General features: G+C 40.1%; 1 protein-coding gene across 3 annotated transcripts in view; it reads right to left on the reverse strand.

The window, feature by feature from the left end:
- LOC126328777 (dehydrogenase/reductase SDR family member 12-like) overlaps nucleotides 1-18,956 on the reverse strand; it is a 90,440-nt gene extending 71,484 nt beyond the window's left edge. Inside the window, exons 1-3 of one of the 3 annotated variants that reach the window (XM_049996069.1) lie at nucleotides 18,615-18,956; nucleotides 18,162-18,269; nucleotides 6,492-6,574 (exon numbers count right to left, since the gene is read on the reverse strand). In XM_049996069.1, coding sequence (XP_049852026.1) covers nucleotides 6,492-6,574; nucleotides 18,162-18,217 — 139 coding nt within the window. In that variant the 5' untranslated portion in view covers nucleotides 18,218-18,269; nucleotides 18,615-18,956. Of the gene's footprint in view, nucleotides 1-6,491; nucleotides 6,575-18,161; nucleotides 18,270-18,384 lie in introns of all 3 variants that reach the window. The other 2 variants (XM_049996068.1, XM_049996067.1) reach the window with 2 other exon arrangements.
- Between the last annotated feature and the right edge of the window lie 4,467 nt (nucleotides 18,957-23,423).

Consider the following 23,423-nt stretch of genomic DNA (forward strand, 5'->3'; position numbering starts at 1 on the left):
TGCCACGGCAAACTGGCTGACACTGACGGCGGCGGTGCACAAATGCTGCGCAGCTAGCGCCATTCGACGGCCAACAACGCGGTTCCTGGTGTGTCCGCTGTGCCGTGCGTGTGATCATTGCTTGTACAGCCCTCTCGCTGTGTCCGGAGCAAGTATGGTGGGTCTGACACACCGGTGTCAATGTGTTCTTTTTTCCATTTCCAGGAGTGTATTTCTTGGCTTCAAACTGGAACTGCACAGCGATGCTGGCCAGCGTGTGCCTTTGCACGACCGCACAGCCAGTCTCTGCCATTGCTGTACAAGTCATCAGCTATCCCTGATGGTTCCAGCATTGAAACTGGATCCACACGGTGAGGCTGGGTAGAGAGTGCCATTGCTCGACACTACAGTCAGCCTCTGAGGTTTCAGAGTTCAACTCCCAGAGTCTGCACATTCCTGCCAGCTGCCTTGATTCATAGACTATGCTCACCAGCTTTGCTGACTAGCCTCATTGTGCCTTGGAGCTGACACCCTACTTATGTCAGCAAGATCACGACAACCACTAGCTGTCATTGTGCTGTGGCAATATTCTCCTGCCTCAGCATACACTATCTCTTGCTACTTATTAACTGCGATCAGCTGCTGGGTTATTTTTGTCAGAGAGCTGTAAGAGAAGTGCCCAATAATAAGGACCATTTTTGTTGAGTATTCATTCTTGAATTTGTGCTCACCACAGTACTGTTGACTCCATACCACAGCTTCCTGCATACACCACTGTGGATTCAGAAGTAACCACCCTGCAAACTGGCATCAGCCAGCTGTAAATGAGAAGTAATTTGTAATAATCATTTTTTGCCATCCCATCTCTATGAATTAATGAAAATATTTTAAGTGATGTTTTTAGGATTCAATTATACACTCATGTTCAGAAAAAAAGAAAAAGAACAGAACACCCGGAATGCCTCCAGAAAGGAGGTCCATAATCAAAGGACAAGTACATCAGTTTGCTCTCCAGAAATGATTAGCATTTCAGTCACCTTGATTCAGCACATGTCCTTTGCCTAGTAGACACAGGGCCTGCCATTGGCTGTGATAACTTGTTCCTTGCATGATGGCATCAACATGTATAATGTGCGAGTGGCATCCTATGATACAGCCATCCCAAGTTCACCCATAGTCACAGTGCTGGGACTGCACCCTTCGTTCCACCATATGCCACAATTTCCCACTGGTGACAAGTCTAATGAGCTGGATCAAAAGACCGACATCCTGTGACACCAAGAAGGCATGTGTTTGAACACCAAAATGTGTTCTTGCATTGTCTTGCTGAAAAATAGTGTCTGGGATATTGCACAGTAAGGGTATGGCTACGGGTCACATTATGTCATTCACATACCTCACACTGGTCACAGTGCCCTGGACACGAACCAACTGTGATTTGTGTTTGTACCCAATAGCACCCCACACCATTAGGCCTCGAGTTGGTGCTTTTGTTGTGCGAATGCAGTCACTGTGATGCTGCTCCCTCCCCCTGACTGCAGCGACCAAAATATGGCCATCATTTTCAAACACAAAGACCTGGCATTTATCCAAAAACAGTATCTGATGCCACTCCTGTCCCCAGTGGCACTATTCCAATCATCATTGCCATCTATCACATTTCTGTACAATTATCAAAGGCAGGCAGAGAAGTGGATGATGCACACAAAACCAATGCTGTAATAAATGGCGCCGGACTGTCACCCCTGATAGTGAACAATGTGTTCCAGTGTTGGGCCAGAGCTGAGGATGATGGTGATCTGTCCTGCAATGCCATTCAGATGCGTCAGTCTTATCAGGGGTGATCAGGGTGGTGTGACCTGACCCATTGTGTCGTGTTCTATGGCCTCCTGTGAACTATTCTGCACACCCCCAATGCATGCACTGCCGGAACATTTTGTCCCACACAAGCAGCAATTACCCGGATGGATGCATCACATTCTCTCACACCAATAATGTGCCGTCTTTCAAAGTTACTGATCTGTGGTATGGCTCGTGCATATATTTACAAGGTGTCCTGCATGTCTGCTCAATTTATATTGATCCATTACCTTCAGTTTATGGTGACAGCGAGAGCCACGGGCACATTTTACTGGTACGTGCTGTTGCACAGCGATGTAGATGTTTACCTTGAACATGTGGGCTGACATCAAATGATTGTCATTTCTGCAGAACATACTAATGTACATGTTCTGTGAATATGAATGTCCTATCTCTAGTCATTCAAGGTGTTCTGTTTTTTCTTCTGAACATGAGTGTACTACCATCTTTCAGTGGACATAAATACCACTAACAACACTGGAAAGTGTAGTGTCACTGAATTTTCATTCACACTGCTGTCTTTACTGTGTGAGCGATGTAATGTTAATATTTCTTTATAAAATATGTTTCATGTATTTTTATCCATTATGATTTGGGAAATTATCATAAAATGTTTATTTTGCATGTCTCATTTTGAACAAGGAGGGATCAGAAAAAAATGACTTCATATATTTTCTTGGGAATGTATTACCAACATGATAAAATGTCCTAGTTTAACATTTGCAACGAGCAGTTCCATCGTGTATCACATAATGAAAGCTTATTCGTCATATGATTGAACTCTGAGCAAATCAGCAACATAATAATTTTGATTCGTAAGAATGCAGAAGATACAAATAAATGATCGGTGAAAAGAAATAAAATGATAATTCTGTCATTTTAATAAGCTTATTTGCCAAAGTGTCCTTGCTTGAACAAAGTTTAAAATGGCAGCAAGTGACATTACAATATTTTTCAAGCTACAAAATATTGTATTGCCACAGTCATATAGTAGAACTAGTCAGTCTTGATATGAATGATTTACCCCGAAAAATGATAGCAAGTTCTTTAAGGATATTAAGCCTATTTATAATAAGATAGAGAAGTCATATCTCGAAGTACCACACATAAGTATGATAACAACAAAATATAATTAAGTAATGGATTACTGAATCTGAAAATCTTCTATTAGTGTGGAGTAAAAATGACATCTCTGATTAAAGCAGTAATATGATCAAGAACTAATGAACTTATTTATGGATTTTTCTGGTACTTCTCAGTAGAACAATTCCATATTTAGGGCTGAATGACAAGTACATCTTTCCTGTTCTATTGATCAGTAGAACAAGAATAGTGAACTTGAAATTTAACCTTAAATAATGACGAACTGATATCCTATGCCAGCAAGCAAATTACCACATTATCTGGATGCTAACATTACACAGTCCCAGAAACAATCTACAGTTAAAGAGAAAATACATATGTACATATACAGCTGTGCATCTGAATAAACATCTACATGAAATATGAAGCTGTCCGTATGCAAGCATACAGTTGTGAAACAGTAATGCACACAGTGGCAAAGGGAAGCATGATGTAAATGATCAACTGAAAACACACACAGTCACCCACTGGTTATGTGGTTCTCACTGTCAGTGTGAAGCACATATTCTCCAAATTATTGTACGTTGTTTACCGAATGCAAATTCATAATTTATCATGACTGATTAGCTTGGTTGATTCTTATTTACAATCACAGATCAATTAAGTTCACAGGAATTCATTGGTGTCTACTATGGCAAATAATTTAGAAAATTGCTCATACCGAAGTGGCCCACATTGAAATGACAAAAACAATTCCTTGCCACTCATTCCACAGTGATTTTACGCTGCAATAATTAACACTAATTATGCATCAGTTCACAGCAAGCATTCAACAATTTAAAATCTTACCTGCTCTAGCTCCCCACTAGAGCAAACAAGATACAGTTCCAAAAAATACCAATAGTGTATTTATGCAAAACAATCTTGATACATAAACATTACCCCAGCTATGCAATGTTCTGTAGTAAAGCAAATTACTATCAAGTTATGTATCATAGAAAAGGAAGACGGAAAATAATTTATCTTTTTACGAGTAGATATGCTTCACCAATTTTTGTTTAATCACAGATAAATACTTATTATGCACACTGAATTAACTGAACTCTATCAGACAGTGCGACTACCAAGTTCCAAATTTGGCTGACCAGTATTATTTACAATGTTCTTGCAGGCATCCCAGAAATATAAAAATCATTTTAAAATCACTATATGATCCAGCCAGAGTCACTGAACTTTAGTTTCTCAAAAATAAAAGATAAAACTTCAAAGCTTTTCACAATATGCCTGAAATTCCCTACAGGTGCTGACATACACTTACCACAATGGAGAAGCATTGCTTCCAGACTTATTTTTGACAGTTGATGATAAGGTGACACCCATCCATATTTTAATATCTCTCACAAATCTTCTTCAGAAATCAAGTACACTAGGCCATTTTCTGAAAACATGAGACATGGACACACCTTGCTTCTGCATTATGAAAAAAATTACAACAGCCAATAAAACCTGCCAGTGACAACACTTACCACTGACAGCTGTCATAATTTGGACTGCTACGACAAGTGTAGTGCACATCAACATTTAAAATACCTGAGGCAGCTACCAGGGGCAACCCAGTCACAGACTTCCATCAGCAGGTGCGCCGACTGCGTGATCACTGCTGAATGAAGTCAACAATGATCCACAAATTCTAAAGGAGGTTATGTCAGTTGATGAAACATGGGTATATGGGTATGACATCCAAACCAAGGCCCAATTGTCCCAATGGAAACTGCCTGAAGAGCGAAGATCGAAAAAAAAAAATAGACTAGTGCTACCAGATGTGAATATTCTTTCACTGTTTTCTTCGATTACAATGGGATAGGGCATCACAAGGTCCTGCCTTCTAGACTTACAGTCAAAAAGGAATACTATCTGGAAGTTATGTGCCATTTGTGTGAAGCAGCCCAAAGAAAAGTACCAGACTGTATTGCAAAACCACTCATGGAAATTGCATCACGATGATGCTCCTGCTCACACCTCAATGCTTGCTTAAGATTTTTTGGGGGGGAAAAATCTTTTATGTTGCCTCAACTACTTCATTCGTGCGACAAGGGTAAGTAGTAGTCAAAAGGAACAGATCGAAGATGTCAGGCAGTTAGCTTGGACCTCTGTCAACATAACCTCATTCAAACATTAGTTGATTTGTGTCTGCATCATAAAGTTGTTCTTGATTGAAAATGTCAGTTTACGAGCCTAATTCTCATCATTTGTGGTAGGTGTTACTGCTTTGTTTCAATATGAAGAAAACAGCAGCCGAGTTTCAGCAAATTCTCTCAAGTAAATATGGTAAGGACACTATTAGTGAAAGGACGTGTCATGAGTTGTTTCAACACTTCAAGAATGGTGATTTTAACATCGCAGACCAGCATAGTGGTGGAAGAGAGAATGTTTTGGAAGATGCAGAATTGGCGACATTGCTGAGTGAAGACTTGCGTCAAATTCAACAAAAATTGGCACGATTAGTGGGAGTGCCAAAGCAAGCCATTTCAAAATGTCTCAAGGCTATGAGCACGATTCAGAAAGAAGGAACTTGGGTCCCGTGTGAGCTGAAACTAAGAGACGTTGAAGGGCATTTGTGTGTTTACGAACAGTTGCTTCACAGGCAAAAACTGAAGGGATTTCAGCATCGCATTGTGACCGGGAATGAAAAATGGGTTCATTATGATAACCCTAAATGCAAAAAGTCATGGGGATACCCCAGCCATGCTTCCACGTCTACAGCCAAACCGAGTATTCCCGGCTCCAAGATCATGCTCTGCTTTTGGTGGAACCAACTCGGCGTCGTGTACTATGAGGTGTTAAAATCAAGTGAAACAACAACATGTGCTCATTATCAAATGCAATTAATACGTTTGAGCAGAGCATTAAAAGACAAACATCCGCAATACAGTGAGAGGCACGATAAAGTGATTTTGCAGCATGACAACGCTTGACCCCACATTGCAAAAGAGGTCAAAACATACTTTTAAACGTCCCCACCTGCCGTATTCTCCAGACATTGCTCCCTCTGACAATCACCTGTTCAGATCAATAGCGCATGGCCTGGCTGACCAACACTTCCGATCTCATGAAGAGGTCACAAATTGCATCGATTAATTCCTGGATGGCTTCAAAAGATAAACAATTTTTTCGACACGGGATTTGTACACTACGCAAAAGATGGGAGAAAGCAGTGGCCAGCAACTGAAAATACTTTGAATGATACACGTGTGGCCAATGTCATTAAAGCCTCAAAAGTTGGGGGAGAAAAAAAAACGGTGGAAGCAAAGTTGTACACCTGGTATTTATACGACAAGAACACTATTTTAAGGTAATCTATACCATTTATGTACACCCATTATCTTTTCCATTAAATCAAGTGTATCTCTGGACATGTAACTGTAAGAGGTGTTGTGTTTACTTCTACTTCCCCTGAGTCTTCATCAAACATTGCAAGAGCATTTACATAAATTCTACATTACAACGCACAGCAGGGTGAAAAACTATTTGTTACTTGCAACAACATAAGCAAAATAAATAAGTGATACCTGTTATCATAAAAACTTTTCCAGAACAGTCAACATCCAAGTCCTGTGAAGTAAACTTCTGTGCCGCTGTTTGGTATCCCCCTCTGCATAACAGAACAGTACAATGATGATAAAAAAGATAAAATTAGCCACTGTTTACAGATCTCATGAATCCATATTAAACAACAAGCACAGTTTATACATGCCATTTCATTTAAGACTGCTCGCTTCTATGCAATCAAAAGTGGTTTTCTAAGTGATGAGTTACCCTAGAATGTTATGCTGTAAGGCATTGATGAGTGAACATATGCAAAATATATTAAAATATTTATTTATTTGTTCCCAACACTAGCAATTCAACCAAGAGCAAAAGTTGCTGAATATGTTGATTTTGTTATCAAATACATTAACAAAGGCACACAAAAAAATCTTACAAGTTATCATGTTGTAGCAGCAGAATTTTGAAGACATCCAGGAAAGATGCAAATGATCGAGTACATGGGACAGGGAAAATATAGATACTCTTGTTACTGGCATGAATTGCAATAGCTCCAGAATCTTGCCCCTATACGATGCTTCATTATTATCAAGTACTTAACAGATATTAATTTTGCTTTTAGTAGTTCAGTTAATAAAACAAATACTGCTTCGGAATATTACCACAAATAGCATTAACATACATATGCAGTTACACAACGGTAAAAGTGAGATGGAAAAAAAAAGTGGTCTCAAAAGTAAGGGTAGAGTCCACATGTCATCAGTCACCTTAAATATTAAGTGACAAGTGAGCTACACAGATAAAAAAACTGAAGCATTTATGACTGACATTTAGAATTTTCATTTTTCATGGGAGCAGACAGAATTCTAGAGGTACGCTTTTGAAACTGTAGTATAGTAAGTGTGATCATAATCTTTTGTGAAATTTTTTAATAGTAACTCTTTACATACTATGAGAAGAATATGTTGCTACTCACCATATAGCGGAGATGCTGAGTCACAGATGGGCACAACAAAAACACTTGTCAGAAAATGAGCTTTCGGCTAACAAAGCCTTCATCGGAAATAGAACACACACACAAATGCAATTTTCACACACATGACCCCAGCCTGTGGCTGCTGAGGCTCATATGTGTGTGTGTGTGTGTGTGTGTGTGTGTGTGTGTGTGTGTGTGTGTGTGTGTGTGTGTGTGTGTGTGTGTGTGTGTGTGAGCTGCATTTGCGTGAGTACATGTGTGTGTTATCTCCGATGAACGTCTTGTTGGCCGAAAGCTCATTTTCTGACAGTCTTTTTTTGTGCCTATCTGCAACTCAGCATCTCCAATACACTGGGTAGCAACTATCCTTTTCATAATATTAAACAATGGAAAATCCAGGAAGGAATGCAACAATACCAGAGAAGGAAAATTGCTACTCACCATATAGCGGAGATGCAGAGTCGCAATAGGCACAATAAAAGATTCACACAATTGTAGCTCACACTCGCACGCGCAATTGTGGGACTTTGGGAGGTGATGGGAGACTGGAAAGATAATGCACGGGAGATTTGTTTTTGTACAAGGATGGGAGGATAATTACAGTCAATGAAGGCTTCAGTGAGACTCTCGGTATATTTAAAGAGGGACTGCTCGTCACTGCAGATGTGACGACCACGGGTGGCTTGGCTGTACGGAAGGGACTTCTTGGTATGGAAGGGTGGCAGCTGTCAAAGTGGAGGTATCGCTGGTGGTTAGTAGGTTTGATATGGACAGAGGTACTGATGTAGCCATCTCTGAGGTGGAGGTCAACATCTGGGAGGGTGGCTTGTTTGGTTGCGTAGGACCAGGTGAAGCAAACGGGGGAGAAGAAGTTGTGGTTCTGGAGGAATGTGAATAAGGTGTCCTCATCTTCAATCCAGATAGTAAAGTTGTTGAATCTGTAATAGACCTAGATGCCACACCTGTCCCATACATCCTCCCACCACCACCTACTCCAGTCCGGTCACTAACATCACCAATCCAAATCAAAGGCAGGGCTACCTGTGAAACCAGTCATGTGATTTACAAGCTAATCTGCAACCAGTGTGCTGCATTCTATGTAAACATGACAACCAACAAGCTGTCTGCCCGTATGAATGGCCACCATTGAACTGTGGCCATAAAACAAGTGGACCACCCTGTTGCTGAACACGCTGCCAAACATGATATCCCTCATCTCAATGATTGCTTCACAGCCTGTGCCATATGGATCCTTCCCACCAACAACAGCTTTTCTGAATTGTGCAGGTGGGAACTTTCCCTGCAATACATCCTACATTTCCATAACCCTCCTGACCTCAACCTTCGTTAGTCACTGTCCTCACCCATCCAACCGCCTCCCTGTTCCCATTCCAGTACTACACAGCCATCATTTCACCACCACACCCAGTCTTTAAATTTCTTTTTGTTTCTCTCCTTTCCACTACTTACCTCCTCCCCCATCTGCACCTTCTCTCCTGCCCTCTGTCTAAACTGCAACACTTCACTATCCGCCACCCCCACCATACTGTCCATCCCCCTCCCCGGCCCAGCCTCCTCCTTACCCCCACCCAGTCGCCACTCCCATCATGCACTGGTGCTGCTGCTCGCACTGTGGTTTCAGTTCTCTGAGACTGCAAACTTGTGTGCAAGTTGCGTTTGTGTGTGTGTGTGTGTGTGTGTGTGTGTGTGTGTGTGTGTGTGTGTGTGTGTGTGTGTGTGTGTGCATGTGCGTATGCGTACGCGTGTGTGTACTGCTGACAAAGGCCTTTATGGCCGAAAGCTACAATTGTGTGAATCTTTTTGTTGTGCCTATTGCGACTCACCATCTCCGCTATATAGAGAGTAGCAACTTTCCTTCTCTGGTATTGTTACTTTTCATAACATTGTTACATTCCATACTGGATTTTCCATTGTTAACTCTGTACATAATGTATATCTTTCTTCTGAGTCATTCCAGTCCTGCCTGTTAATGCTTAAAGTGTTGATCTTTCTGCAAAACTTAAGAAAATCTTAGAAGTTTTCGTGACATGTAACCTCTCTAAAAGCTAATTTAAAATGATCTTAGACGTTCCATTCCACCAATAGCCGCGAACGGAGCAGAGACGGACACCAGGACTCGAACCCCGCACCCCCACCACCGGCTGATCCAGGTGCATCGGGCAATTCGACAGGCGCGTGATTGGCCGGCCGCGGGAAGCGGAGAGCAGTCCAGCAGAGATATAAGCCCGCGACTGACGATATCCTGATACTTCGCCTGAATATGATGGAGATGCATTCCATTGAAACGTTGCTACAAGACGACGACGCTACTTGGCTGACAACCTGTGAAGACTTCATATAGCCCACATGTAGTTGGTGGGAGATGATTTTCCATGCCAACAGAGGACATGAAGGCATATCCCACACGATAATCAGATTTAGAGCCATCAGTTTAAAAAACAACAGCATCCTGAAACTCCCATAAAATTCAGCGGAAAAAACAACATAGCACCATCAGGGGAACGGAATCTTTCGGACGTCGGTGGAGATTCATCCGAATCCGGGTCCGAGGAACTAACCAAGGGCGCTGTTGGGGAGGGAGCAAGGGAGACAGAACAAAGAAGGAAGCTGAAAAGCATGGCAAAGAGACGCAAGGCGGAGCACAACCAGTAAACCCGCCCAAGGGCGGGAATCAGGTGGGCGACGTCCTTGGTTTGGGAACAGAATAGAATATGAAGGATGAGTGGGAGAGGAACGGACAGTGATTGCATAAGAAATCAGAAGCTGGGACTACCGCACAGAAAGGGGAAGGGGGGGGATTCCAGCTTCAACCAGGAGACTATCAACAGGGCTAGTAGGGAAGGCACCGGTGACCAAATGGATACCACAATGGTGGACCAGATCCAAGAGGCGCAGTGTGGAAGGAGCAGCCAAACCATTAACTTGACAACCATAGTACAAGCGAAACAGCACTAAAGCTCGATAAAGATGGAGAAGGGTAGAGCGGTCCGCATCTCAAGAGTAATTATTGGTAATTTATGTAATCAGTATTACAGTTTTCTGAAATAATGACAATAGTAAAAATATTTTTAAATAATTTTGTTTCATAATCAAACCAAAACAAAACCAAATCCCTGTGTTTTTCCCCTCAGAAAACTTCATTTTACCCAATCAGGAGGTAATTATCCCCAGGTTGAGAACTACTGCGCTACTCCCAAATGTTTTTATATAATTCTTTATAGCTTGTGTAACTTCCTTATCTTTAATAGCGCTGTGATCTCCTGTTCGGTTTTCAGCTGGTAGCTTCCCTGTTACATGAAATTTTGTCTAAATTGAGAGCCTTCCTTTCAACATCCCTGCTGTTGCTTGAAATTTTGTAGTGTGAACGGATACTGACAGCATATGTTTTTCTTATGCTGCACTTTATTGAAATAATGTTGTTCCCTTTTGTTTCTTTCTTTCTTGTTATTTCTGTATGTTGGTGATGTTATTATCATGTATTTTAGTAATAATTTATCCTGGTCCCATTTTGTTTAAACTATTCACATGGCAATGAAAAACTGTGGTATCATGAAAGAGATGAAATGCTCGGCTTTCCTTCCTTCCAAAGGTATTTCAGTTCACTGGTATGCCTGGTAGCCATTGTGAACATACAGTAGATGGCACTAAGTTACATGTATACCAGTTTCCTGATCACTTGTATTAATCTCCATTTTATAGTCTTTTACTGCAAACTTATGTCTGGCTTGAACTGAGCAATAATCAGGAATTAATATTTATGATCTTTTGTCGTAACTGGCTGAGAGCAAATGTTGCGTTCTGCAAAAACTCTTCATTTTCAACAGCCTGTAACAACAGCAAAAATAGCATTTTGACCAAAGCATTTCAAAGGTAATGCATGACACCCCCCCCCCCCCCCTCAGAACCCCAACCCCTTCACAGCTCTCAGGGAAAGGAAGATATATAGTGTAGTCTGATGTCTTTCTTTCAAGAAAATGATTTAAAAGTCGGTCTTGTGCAGGTTTTTAAAAGGGTTGGAACTAGAACTTTTTTTTACGGCTACTTGCAAGTCACAATTCGTCTTCCAAAATACTGAAAATAGCCGAGTCTAGGTCGCCAGCTACAAAATATTTTATGGGTTCCTTTGTTTATGACTATTATGATATAAATGAAAATATGTACTGTATCTCACTAATTACAATTAGAATAGTTGCTACTCACCATACGGAGGATATGCAGAGTCGCAAAAAGGCACAACAAAAAGATGTCTCAAAATAAGCTTTCAGCCAACATGGTCTTTGTGAAAAATACACACACACACACACACACACACACACACACACACACACACACACACACACACACACTTTTGGATTCACGGAATATATATATATATATAGACACACATACACACAATTTTTATGGAATATTCATTTCTTGGAGTTTTTTAAGCAGATTTTCAGGAGGTGTATGATACCCAAATTTGAGTCTCTACCAGTACGCTTTTTCAGCATTTCTGCTACACTCTCTCATCCAACAAACAAAACTGACTATTTGCTTCATCTTCCTCTGTAATGTTCCATGTCTTTTGTTGGCCTAAGCTGATGTCTTTCCCATCCCCTTTAGTGACATTCTTGCACTGGCTGTGTGTTTAACTAAGTAATCACAGGGTTAGATAAATTAGATTACACTCTAGCATCTTACTCATGCAGATGATATGATCATTTTATGGGGCGCTCAATTGTGCAGTTATCAGTGCCCTTACGAAGTCCCAATTGTTACACAATCAATTTTTTTTTACTTAGTCCAATCTAGCCACTGCCACGAATGATGATGATGATGATGATGATGTTGAAGTGAGGAGGACAACACCAACATCCAGTCCCCGGGCAGAGACCAGGAATCGAACCCAGGATCCTGTGAGCCAGGAGCAGCAACGCTAGCCACTAAAGCACGAGCTACGGGCTACTCATGTAGAACTAATGCCAGAAAAGGAGGAGTTGTTACACATATTAAGACATTCTAAGTTCAAAAACATTGGACAAGTAAATTTTGTAGTGATAAGCTCACAGAAATGTGCACTTTTAATTAATACTGAGAAACAGTTCACTTTTAATTGTATAACAATAATGGAAATTCATGGATGTAGCAATACATAAATTATGGAAAAGGTAACAATCCAGCTATAGCAGATCAATGTGTAGAGCACAAAAATACCTAGCAGGAAACAGCATTTACACTATGTTTTGAACAATGGCTCTTTTTCTAGCACAGGTACCAACACCCAACCACACAATAAGACAACACATACTCCCACAGGCATGGCAAGCCTCATTATTGAGACTATTATAGTGTGGCACCAAAGTCATCTGTCCAGAGACCTGCCTCTTTCATGCTATTTCTTTCTCGTATCCTTCCCTATCCCCTCCCCATATCCCTTAACTCCGGCTGCAGGAATGTGTGTTTGGGTGGCTGTGTGCGTGAATGTGCATACTTGTGCTAGAAAAAGTTATTACTTTGAAAGTGTTTTGTGTTACTGTTTCTGTAATCCACACACAATCCAATAACGGTGAAAGGTTGCCTTTCCCTTATATTATGTATCACTTTTAATTGCAACTGTGTATAGATCATCACTGAAAAATTTTGGACTGTTTATGAGGAATTTGGATTCCTTATTATGCTATTTGGCAGATAGTAGCGAGGAGTTAATAGACTGCCGTGATTTCACTGCAGAATTGGTGTAGATTTCCATTAAAAGTTATTCTGCTTTATGTATGGCATTAGGTTTAAGCTCATTTGTTACACGTACACATAACTGATATTGGTTATTTGTTCCGTGGATCACTTTTATTTCCTGTTGTATAATCTGGTGTGACCTGTGCTCTTTTTCCAACCACTGCAATATTTTTTTCTGAACAAGGAATTTTCTCACACTCACCTATGGCCAAGAACACAGCTACTTACTTCATCACGTATGTGATAAATGTACAAGGCCTGCCAGGTCTTTACTGAGTATTAATGATTTAAGATGCTTCTCAAGTCTGCTAGTACTACTACCGCCATTCTTCTTCATACCAGTAACTGTAATGAAGTGTCAAAATTTCTGAATATAACTTGTGAAATAACAGTTGGAGCCAGAATTTGACATTTTGTCTCTTGTTGTGTTATCTTATATTTCTGCTCCTGTCTGTTCAACAAATGTTTGAGCATTAATTTTTTATCACTATTAACACTTAACTCGTGAGGGGACTTTTCTGTAATATATACCACGAGGTCAGGTCTCTTGGGCCCCTATGTTTAAACTGAGATTTAACGCAAAAACCATTTGAAATTGTTAATTTATTGTATATAACATTTATTTTTACAATTATTTAAGTGTTATTTAAACACTTCTAGTTCGTTTTATTGCACTAAACAAAGCCTGCAGCATTTTACTATTTATCGCACAGAAGCACATAATTCTGTGTGGTTCTTTTAAATGTTGCTGTTGTTGTCTTAGTCCAGAGACTAGTTTCATGCAGCTCTCCATGCTACTTTATCCTGTGCAAGCTTCTTCACCTCCAAATAACTACTGCACCCTACATCTTTCTGAATCTGCTTAGTATATTTATCTCTTGGTCTCCCTCCATGACTTTTTCCCTACACGCAACACTCCAGTACTAAACTGGTGATCCCTCGACGCCTCAGAACATGTCCTACCAACAAATCCCTTCTTCTAGTCAAGTTGTGTCACAAATTCCTCTTCTCCCCAATTCTGTTGAGTACCTCCTCATTAGTTACGTGATCTACCCATCTAATCTTCAGCATTCTACTGTAGCACCACATTCCGAAAGCTTCTATTCTCTTCTTGTATAAACTAGTTATCATCCATATTTCACTTCCATACATGGCTACACTGCATACAAATACTTTCAGAAAGGACTTCCTGGCTTCTTGAATCTATATCCAATTTTAACAAATTTCTCTTCTTCAGAAACTCTTTCTTACATTTTATATCCTCTCTGCTTCGACCATCATCAGTTATTTTGCTCCCCAAATAGCAAAACTCACCTACTACTTTAAGTGTCTCATTTCCTAATCTAATTCACTCAGCATCACCTGATTTAATTCAACTATATTCCATTACCCCCTCCATTTTCATTTTGTTGATGTTCATCTTATATCTCCTTTCGAGACGCTGTCCATTCCATTCAACTGCTCTTCCAGGTCCTTTGCTGTCTCTGACAGAATTACAATGTCATTGGCAAACCTCAAAGTTTTTACTTCTTCTACATGTGTTTTAATTCCCACTCCAAATTTTTCTTTTGTTTCCTTTACTGCTTGCTCAATATATAGATTGAATAACACCGGGAATTTGCTACAACCCGGTCTTGCTCATTTCCCAACCACTGCTTCCCTTTCATGCTCCTCGACTCTTAGAACTGCCATCTAATTTCTGTACAAATTGTAAATACCGTTTTTCTACCTTATTTTATTCCTGCCACCTTCAGAATTTGAAAGAGTTTTCCAGTCAATATTGTCAAAAACTACACATACTAGAAACATATGTTTGCCTTTCCTTCATCTATCTTCTAAGGTAAGTTATAGGGTCAGTATTGCCTCATGTGTCCCAACATGTCAACGGAATCCAAACTGATCTTCCCCAAGGTTTTTTCTACTAGTTTTTCCGTTCATCTGTAGAGAATTCCTGTTAGTATTTTTCAACCCTGACTTATTAAACCGATAGTTCGTTATTTTCAGTCATGGTTGGCTCTCCCTAGGCTATCAGCAGCTATAACGGAACGTTATCTACTCCAGGGGCCTTGTTTTGACCTAAGTCAGCGCTTCGTCAAATTCTCTGCACATTATCATATCTCCATTCTCATCTTCCTCTACATCCTCTTTCATTTCGATAATACTGCCCTCATGTACATCTCCCTTGTATAGACCTTCTTTTATACTGTTTCCACCTTTATGCTTTCCCTTCCTTCCATTTGAGCTCTTGATATTCATACAAGTGGTTCTCTTTCCTCCAGAGGTAACTTTAATTTCCCTGTATGTACTATCTCTCTTACTGTTAGTGATATATGCCTCTACATACTTATATTTGTCCTTTAGCCATTTTGGACTTCCTATTGATCTCATTTCTGAGACGTTTGTATTCCTTCTTGCCTGATTCATTTACTGCATTTTTTGATTCATTTACTGCATTTTTATATTTTCTCCTTTCAACAATTAAATTCAATATCTCTTCTGTTACCCAAGGATTTCTAATAGCTCTTGTGTTTTTACCGACTTGACCTTCTGCTGCCTTCACTGCTTCATCTCTCAAAGCTACTCCTTCTACCGTAATTCTTTCCCCTGTTCTTGTCAATCGTTCCCTAACACTCTCTCTAAAACTCTCTACAAGCTCTGGTTCTTTCAGTTTATCCAGGTCTCATCTTCTTAAATTCCTATCTTTCTGCAGTTTCTTCAGTTTTGGTCTACAGTTCATAAGCAATAGATTGTGGTCAGAGCCCACATCTGCCCCTGGAAATGTCTTACAATTTAAAACCTCATTGCTAAATCTCCATCTTACAATTATATACTCTATCTGGAACCTATCAGTGTCTTCAGGCCTCTTCAATGTATACTACCTTCTTTTATGATTCTTAAATCAAATCTTAGCTAGGATTAAGTTATGCTCCGTGCAAAATTCTAACAGGTGGCATGCTCTTTCATTCCTTACTCCCATTCCATATTCACCTACTACTTTTCCTTTTCTGTCCTTTCTTACTATCGAATTCCAGTCCCCCCATGACTATTAAATTTTCATCTCCCTTCACTATATGAATAATTTCTTTTATCTCATCATTCATTTCTTCAATCTGTTTGTCATCTTAGGAGCAAGTTGGCATATAATATTTTACTACTGTGGTAGACGTGGGCTTTGTGTCTATTTTTGCTAGAATAACGCATTCACTATGCTGTTCATAGTAGCTTACCTGTGCTCCTATTTTTTTATTCATTAATAAATCTACTCCTGCAGTCCTATTTGATTTTGTATTTATAACCCTGTATTCACCTGACCAGAAGTCCATTTCCTCCTGCCACAATACTCACTTCAATTCCCACTAAGATACCTGCCCAGGGATCGGACATTCCATGCTTCGATCCAGTAGAATGCCAGTTTTGTTTCTCCTGATAACGTCATTGTCCTGAGTAGGCCCCGCACGGAGATCCGAATGGGGGTCTATCTTACCTCCGGAATATTTTACCCAAGAGGACGCCATCATCTTTTAACTATACAGTAAAGCTGCAAGCTCTCAGGAAAAGTTATGGCTGTAGTTTCCCCTTGCTTTCAGCCATTCGCAGTACCTTCTCAGCAAGGCTGTTTTGTTTAATGTTACAAGGCCAGATCAGTCAATCATCCAAACTGTTACTCCTGCAACTACTGAAAAGGCCGCAGCCCCTCTTCAGGAACCTCACGTTTGTCTGGTCTCTCAACAGATACCCCTCCTTTGTGCGTTGTGGTTGCACCTACGGTACGCCTACCTGTATCACTGGGGCACAGAAGCCTTCCCACCAATGGCAAGGTCCATGGTTCATGGTTTAAATAGTACACATAAATAGACTGTTAGAGTACTGAATTTTACATTCTGAAAAATTAAAATTATACAATCTCTGTAGCAAATAAATTTTTAAATAAAACCAATTTCCAGGGTTTAAGTTTGTGCATAAAAATTCCACCAGATAGGTACAAAAAAAGTCTGTCAAATTGACATTCATTGCTGGAAAAAACATTTTTATTACCACTCAGAACACATTCGAATTTAACAGGCACTTTAAGCATTTCATTGAAAAAAAAAAAAAAAAAAGAGAAATCTCCATCACAACTTTCCTCAACTTCTTTCTCTGAATTATACCTTTGTTCAACAGCAGTATTGTGATTACTGGCTAACGTAAAATTGTCGTCTTTTTCTTTTATTTCTTGATCTACATCACTGGCACCTTCCTCCATAGATCAACCAACAATTTCACGAAGCTCAGGATAGTTAAAAACGACACATTCGTTGTAACAAATGTTCAGCTATATGGTACCATACTGAAGACAAACAGTTACATAGTTCACAAGGCGCAGTCTAGGAGATTCCAATCTCTATCAATAAGACCTGTCAACAATAAATACAGACGGCGATAACTCAACCGACAACAAAACGTCGTAGGTTTGGCAATTTGAGGCCAGTAGGGGGAGTATATTAGCATTCCCCCACAGCTGGTCGAAAATTTTAGCGCTGTGACCACACCTCGCGAATTAAGGGTTAATATTAGAACAAGAGCTATTTTTTTACATGTTTTGACGCCCATACTGTTACAGTATTCTGCTACAATGTTTCTTACTATGCCACTTCATTCACTGAATAACACCTGGAGCTGTTAAACTATTTCAATTGTGTCATAGGTCAAAGCAGATGCGTGGCAGGCATCGCAAGTTTCTGTATTTCGAAGTGGTGAAAAGAAAAGAGCGGTACAACACTGAACAAAATGAACATATCAGAAATTCAAAAATTGCTGTAAATTTTAAAGGAGATAAAAAAGGAAATCCATATGTTGTGGCATGCTCTTGAGCTATAGCTGCACTGTCTCCAACCACTACGTCTAAATTAGGTAAAGTAAGACACGACATGCTGAACAAAAAATTAGTATCAATGGGAGATCTCCGTGTGGTAAATGACGTATTTCTTAAAATTATGCTTACTTCGTGTATTCCTGCCATCCTTTCAGAAACCACACAGCGTTCCTGTACAATGACATCCTGTCAGCAAAATAGGGAATCCACGGACGTATATTTCCAACGAACAGACTCCTAAAAAGAGTGTAATTTGTATCAAAGTTAACAATTATACTGTCCATGAATCTGTAACTGTCAAATAAAACAACACAATGATATGCTAAAGTAACCGTGGGGTCGTGACACCTACAAACTATTGTATCATGTAACATTTCTTTCACCAGAACATGAAATATAGAAATACGCATATAAAAAATAATATCAAACAAAAATTCCAAATAACGTAGAAATCCAATTTATGTTTCATCGTTGACAGCTCTGTACTACACGACGAACACAATGCACACGAACTTACAAATCATAATGTCACTTCACACAAGAGATCACTATTTACAGTTCATAACATCAAATTATGATTACCAGAATGTCTATCTTATTTTCTGCGATCAACGGGCTGTCAAAACCGGGTAACAGATAACACGTTTTTCTTACTCCAATGTTGGCTACATTTCAACGCAATCCCGAGTTTTGTAATGCAATGGTTACTAGCGCCAGGCAAACGGCCAATATATATAAACCAAGCTTCCACAGGCAGCACTGCATTGGCGTCAAAAGTGCAACAAAATTAATTGTAAGAATAAAAGCAATTTACACGGGTCGTCACGTTACGTCAAAACATTGTACAATGAATTTCACATGGTGGCATTACAACACGTCACGTCACATCACGTCATGTCACCGTCAAGGATTCCCGGAAATAAAGTTTCGACGGCTGACATCGTCGTCCCTTTCTGATCATGTAACCCCCAAGCTCATTTCATCTACATCTACACATATACTGTGCAAACTACCGCGAGGTGCATGGCAAAGTGTACGTCCCATTGTAACAGTTATTGGGGTTTCTTCCTGTTCTATTCGCGTATGGAGCGCGAGAAGAATGAGCATTTAAATGCCCCTATGCGTGCAGCAGCTATTCTAATCTTATCCTCAAGATCCCAATGTGAGCTATATATAGGGGGTTGTAGTATATTCCTTAAGTCATCATTTAAAGCCAGTTCTTGAAACTTTGTTAATCGGCTTTCTCGGGATGGTTTGCATCAATCTGTCTTAAGAGTCTTCCAGTTCAGTTCATTCAGTAATTCTGTGACACTCTCCGACGGATTAAACAAAACTGTGACCACTTGCTGTGGTGAACTTAGCATACAATTTTATAGCAACAACACAACACTTTTAGGAATAGTGATCTTTTTTCTTTAATATCTAAAAAGATGAGACATAGCAATAAAAACTTCATCGAGTAAATGCATGAAAAAAAAGAAACTCTCAGGAGCAAAGAATTTGACACAACACAAAACCAAGCACCCCCGTAGGAAAGGACAGGAAACACATATTTCTGTTTTATTTAACACTTCTCTCTAAATCAATTCGTGGTCCACAGCAGAACTTTTAAATAAAAAATAAGAGCTCAAAACACATTAGTTACTAAGTCCTATCTTGGTACACATTACTCTACATTTGATGGATTATAAAGGCTTTGTAAACATGACACCAAGTTGATTTTCAGAACATACATATTCCACATTGGCATCCCCATTTTCATAGAATTCTCGGACAAAATAATATCGGACTTGTATGTGTTTCGAGCATTTGTGGAACTCTGGCTTTTCACTAATTTAATGGCACACACATGGTTAATGAACAATAGGGGCACGTTTCTTCTTCCACTGATCTCCAACAGCAGTCTGTTAAGCCATACTAATTCCTTGGCTCCTTCACTTGCAAAAAAATTGCTCTGAACACTATTCGACTTAACTTCTGAGGTCATCAGTCGCCTAGAACTTCGAACTAATTAAAGCTAACTAACCTAAGTACATCACAATCCATGTCCGAGGCAGGATTCCAACCTGTGACCGTAGCGATCGCTCGGTTCCAGACTGTAGCGCCTTTTTTTAATTATTTTTTTTATCTCATTTTGCTCTATATTGGTCGACGAATCTGTTCGTGGCGGACGTCCGATGACAGCCGTTCAGGTTCTTTGTTGATCCGTTCACTCAGTTTTTTATTACAGAGGGTACCATCTGACCGAGCACGATGAGCTACCGTGCTGGCAAAACGAAGCCGCTCCTAGAACCGCACGGCCACTCCGGTCGGCGCCCTTCACTGGCAGGTACGAACTCCACATCAGTGGTGGATAGTGGAACTGATTTCTGCAGTCGAGATGTTCACGATACTTCCGTATCGCCAAACATTGAAACATAACCATTTGTTGATCATCTTGTTTTAGTGTTGCCAGCAAAGTCAACACAGATAGGCACAACGCTTTCCGCCAGACGAAGTATAGAAGGGACATAAGTCTGAAGTACTGTGAACATAAATGAAAATGCGTTTTACAGCGGTCCAGTAAGAAGAAGTGGGTTTAGCCATAGACTGAGCCACTTTTAAGCAATATAAGCGAGATCTGGACGAGCAGAATGTGCCAGGTACATTACTGATCCCACAGCTGAACAATATGAAACGTTGCTGTCAAGAGTATTCCTATATTCATTGTCTAACTGTTCATTATCACAGGGAGTTTTTAATGGTTTCGAATGTTAAAACGATGCAGAATCGTCTGTTTATGCTCGTTGTGAAACATACAAGCCATCCTCTTGTAGCTCTATTTGCATGCCTAAAAATGAATCTAAAGATTCCACTGTTATTTTGAGTTTTTACTTTAACATATCTAAAAATGAAATTCACTGCACTTTGAGTTGTTCCTGCAATAAGTCAATCATCGACATAAATAAAAATCACGAATTTTGAATGTAAATGAAGTACCTGCTGTAGAATTAATAAAGTAATTTTTTGTGAATGAGTGAAACTTATTATACCAGCAATGAGGTGAGTCGATACAATGATTTCTTGAGGCGACGGAGACGATCTGATCAGTCATCGAAATCTTCTGGTTAGTGATATACAGGGTGATTATAATTAAAGTTAAACTTTCAAAGCGCTGAAGAAATAACACCACTGGTCAGAATGACGTCAAGCTGCAACACAATATTATCGGAGAATGTGAAAAACGTATGACAGAAGGAAAAAACATAATGTGATAATTGATAATTGATCAATAGGTGGTACTATACATGTCAGAATGCGTAAATGAAAACATCTGTATGCGCACGACCCATTGAAATTGGTATAAACACGCCGAGTACAAGGCTTTTCCCCCCTTCGCGTCTGTGACGTTCGCCATGACTGTCTCAATGCAGGATCGCGCTCCGCTTGTAAAGCTGTATTACAAGAATGATGACTGTGCACACGTCGCTCTGTAGAAGTTCCGGACATGGATGCGTCGGTCCGATGACTGCCGTGGGTCTGGAGAAAATGATTCGGAAATTCGAAAAGATAGAGGGAGTAAACGAATCGATTCGACGTCAGTGGAAGCAGTGGCCACAACAATGCAGGAGGAGACAAGTAGTGGTGTGTAAACGTGTAGTGCACGGAGAATCGTCCGAACATTGGACATACCCATGAGCACGGTGTGCAAAATCCTACAAAACATCCTTCTTTGATATTCATTCAAAATTGCCCATGTGCACGTGTTGATTTCTGTTCACCTGTCAGCAAGAGAGACCTTTGCTTTAGAATTTCCTGCTTGCTTGGAAGTCGACAATGATTGGCCATGGAAGATTCTGTGGACAGACGAAGCCCACTTCCATCTCACAGGATATGCAATACATGGAATTGTCGGATACTGGCAACGGAAAATCCACAAGCATGTCAACCAGTATCACTTCATCCTGAAAATGTGCTTCCGGTTCTGTTACCTGTACCGTCACTGGTAAGCGCTATGAGTGTGTTTTGTGCAACTATGTCATTCCAGCTATCCAACAGCGCATATGTATGAATGGGATCATTTTATGCACGATGGCAAATCCAGCTAAGTAACAGCTGAAGCGCCATTTCGGAAAGAATAGAATTATTGGCCGCCATTTCCCCACAGCCTGGCCATTCCAATCACCTGATCTTAATCCGTGTGACTTCTGGCTTCGTAGTTATCTGAAAGATGTTGTGTTCAGTGTTCCGATTCCGAACTTAGCTGCATTGAAGGCATGCATTGCGCTACACATTCTGAAGGTGGCCCCTGAAACACTTAGATCAGTTGCGAAACATGCTGCTTCTCGATTTCAACTTGTTGAAGAAAACGGTGGACAGCATACTGAACATGTTTTGTGCCAGTCACACGCAAATTAATAATCCGATTTGATTTTGATTTTTATGCGGTTTTTGGCATCAGTACAATTAAAAAACCGATGTGAATGATACTTTTTATGCAGTTTTTGGCCCCAGGACAATTAAAAACAGATTTTCCCCATCTGACATGATCTTGGTGGATGAGCTTACGTAACTAACAGTATCACATCTGTACACCCATGCACACTGAGTAGTACAGTTTCTTTAACATCAAAAGTACACCTCAGGCATTGTTGTATGATTAATCTGTCATTTGGAGACGACCACTATCAAATTGTGATGCTTAAAGCGCCATCTATTGTTACATTTTGTAACTATTTATTTTTCTTCTGTCATACGTTTTCTCCCCTCTATTGCAATTTGATGTCATTCTGACCAGTGCTGTTATTCCTATAGCGGATTGAAAATGTAACTTTAATTATAATCACCCTATATATTTCTGTATCCAAGTCACCATACAAAAATGCCTTTATTATGTCGACAAACCAAGTTACAAATTTTCTTCTGCTGCAATCGTTACTACTGCATGAATAACACCATAATGAGAAACTGGACTAAAATTTCATCACGATCAAGTTCGCATGTTGAAACATACCGTAGGCGAACAATCAAGCATGGTAACAGTCAATCGATCCATCAAGCTTATATTTAATACAAATTACCCATTACTGTCAGAGGAAGGCAATGGCACACCACCTCCGCTAGGACCTTGCCTAGTCGGCGACGTGGGTCTCCCACATCGTCCCTTACACTCTTTGGAGTATGGAACCTCATCATCATCACCCATTGATCACTGATAACACGTTTTCCTTTAGGCAGTTCTACCAACTCCAAGATATCATTTTCTCAAATGCCTTCCTTTCTTCTCTCATCGCATTAAACTATTTATTGGAATTACTACTTTCCATAGCTTCTTGAAGTTTGTTGGTGCAAGCTCGTCAAGGATTGTTTTTGTCAGGCGAACTAATGCATTTGCTTCTAGAGAATGGTGAG

Source organism: Schistocerca gregaria, chromosome 2 (assembly GCF_023897955.1).
Source record: "Schistocerca gregaria isolate iqSchGreg1 chromosome 2, iqSchGreg1.2, whole genome shotgun sequence".
Lineage (NCBI taxonomy): Eukaryota > Metazoa > Arthropoda > Insecta > Orthoptera > Acrididae > Schistocerca > Schistocerca gregaria.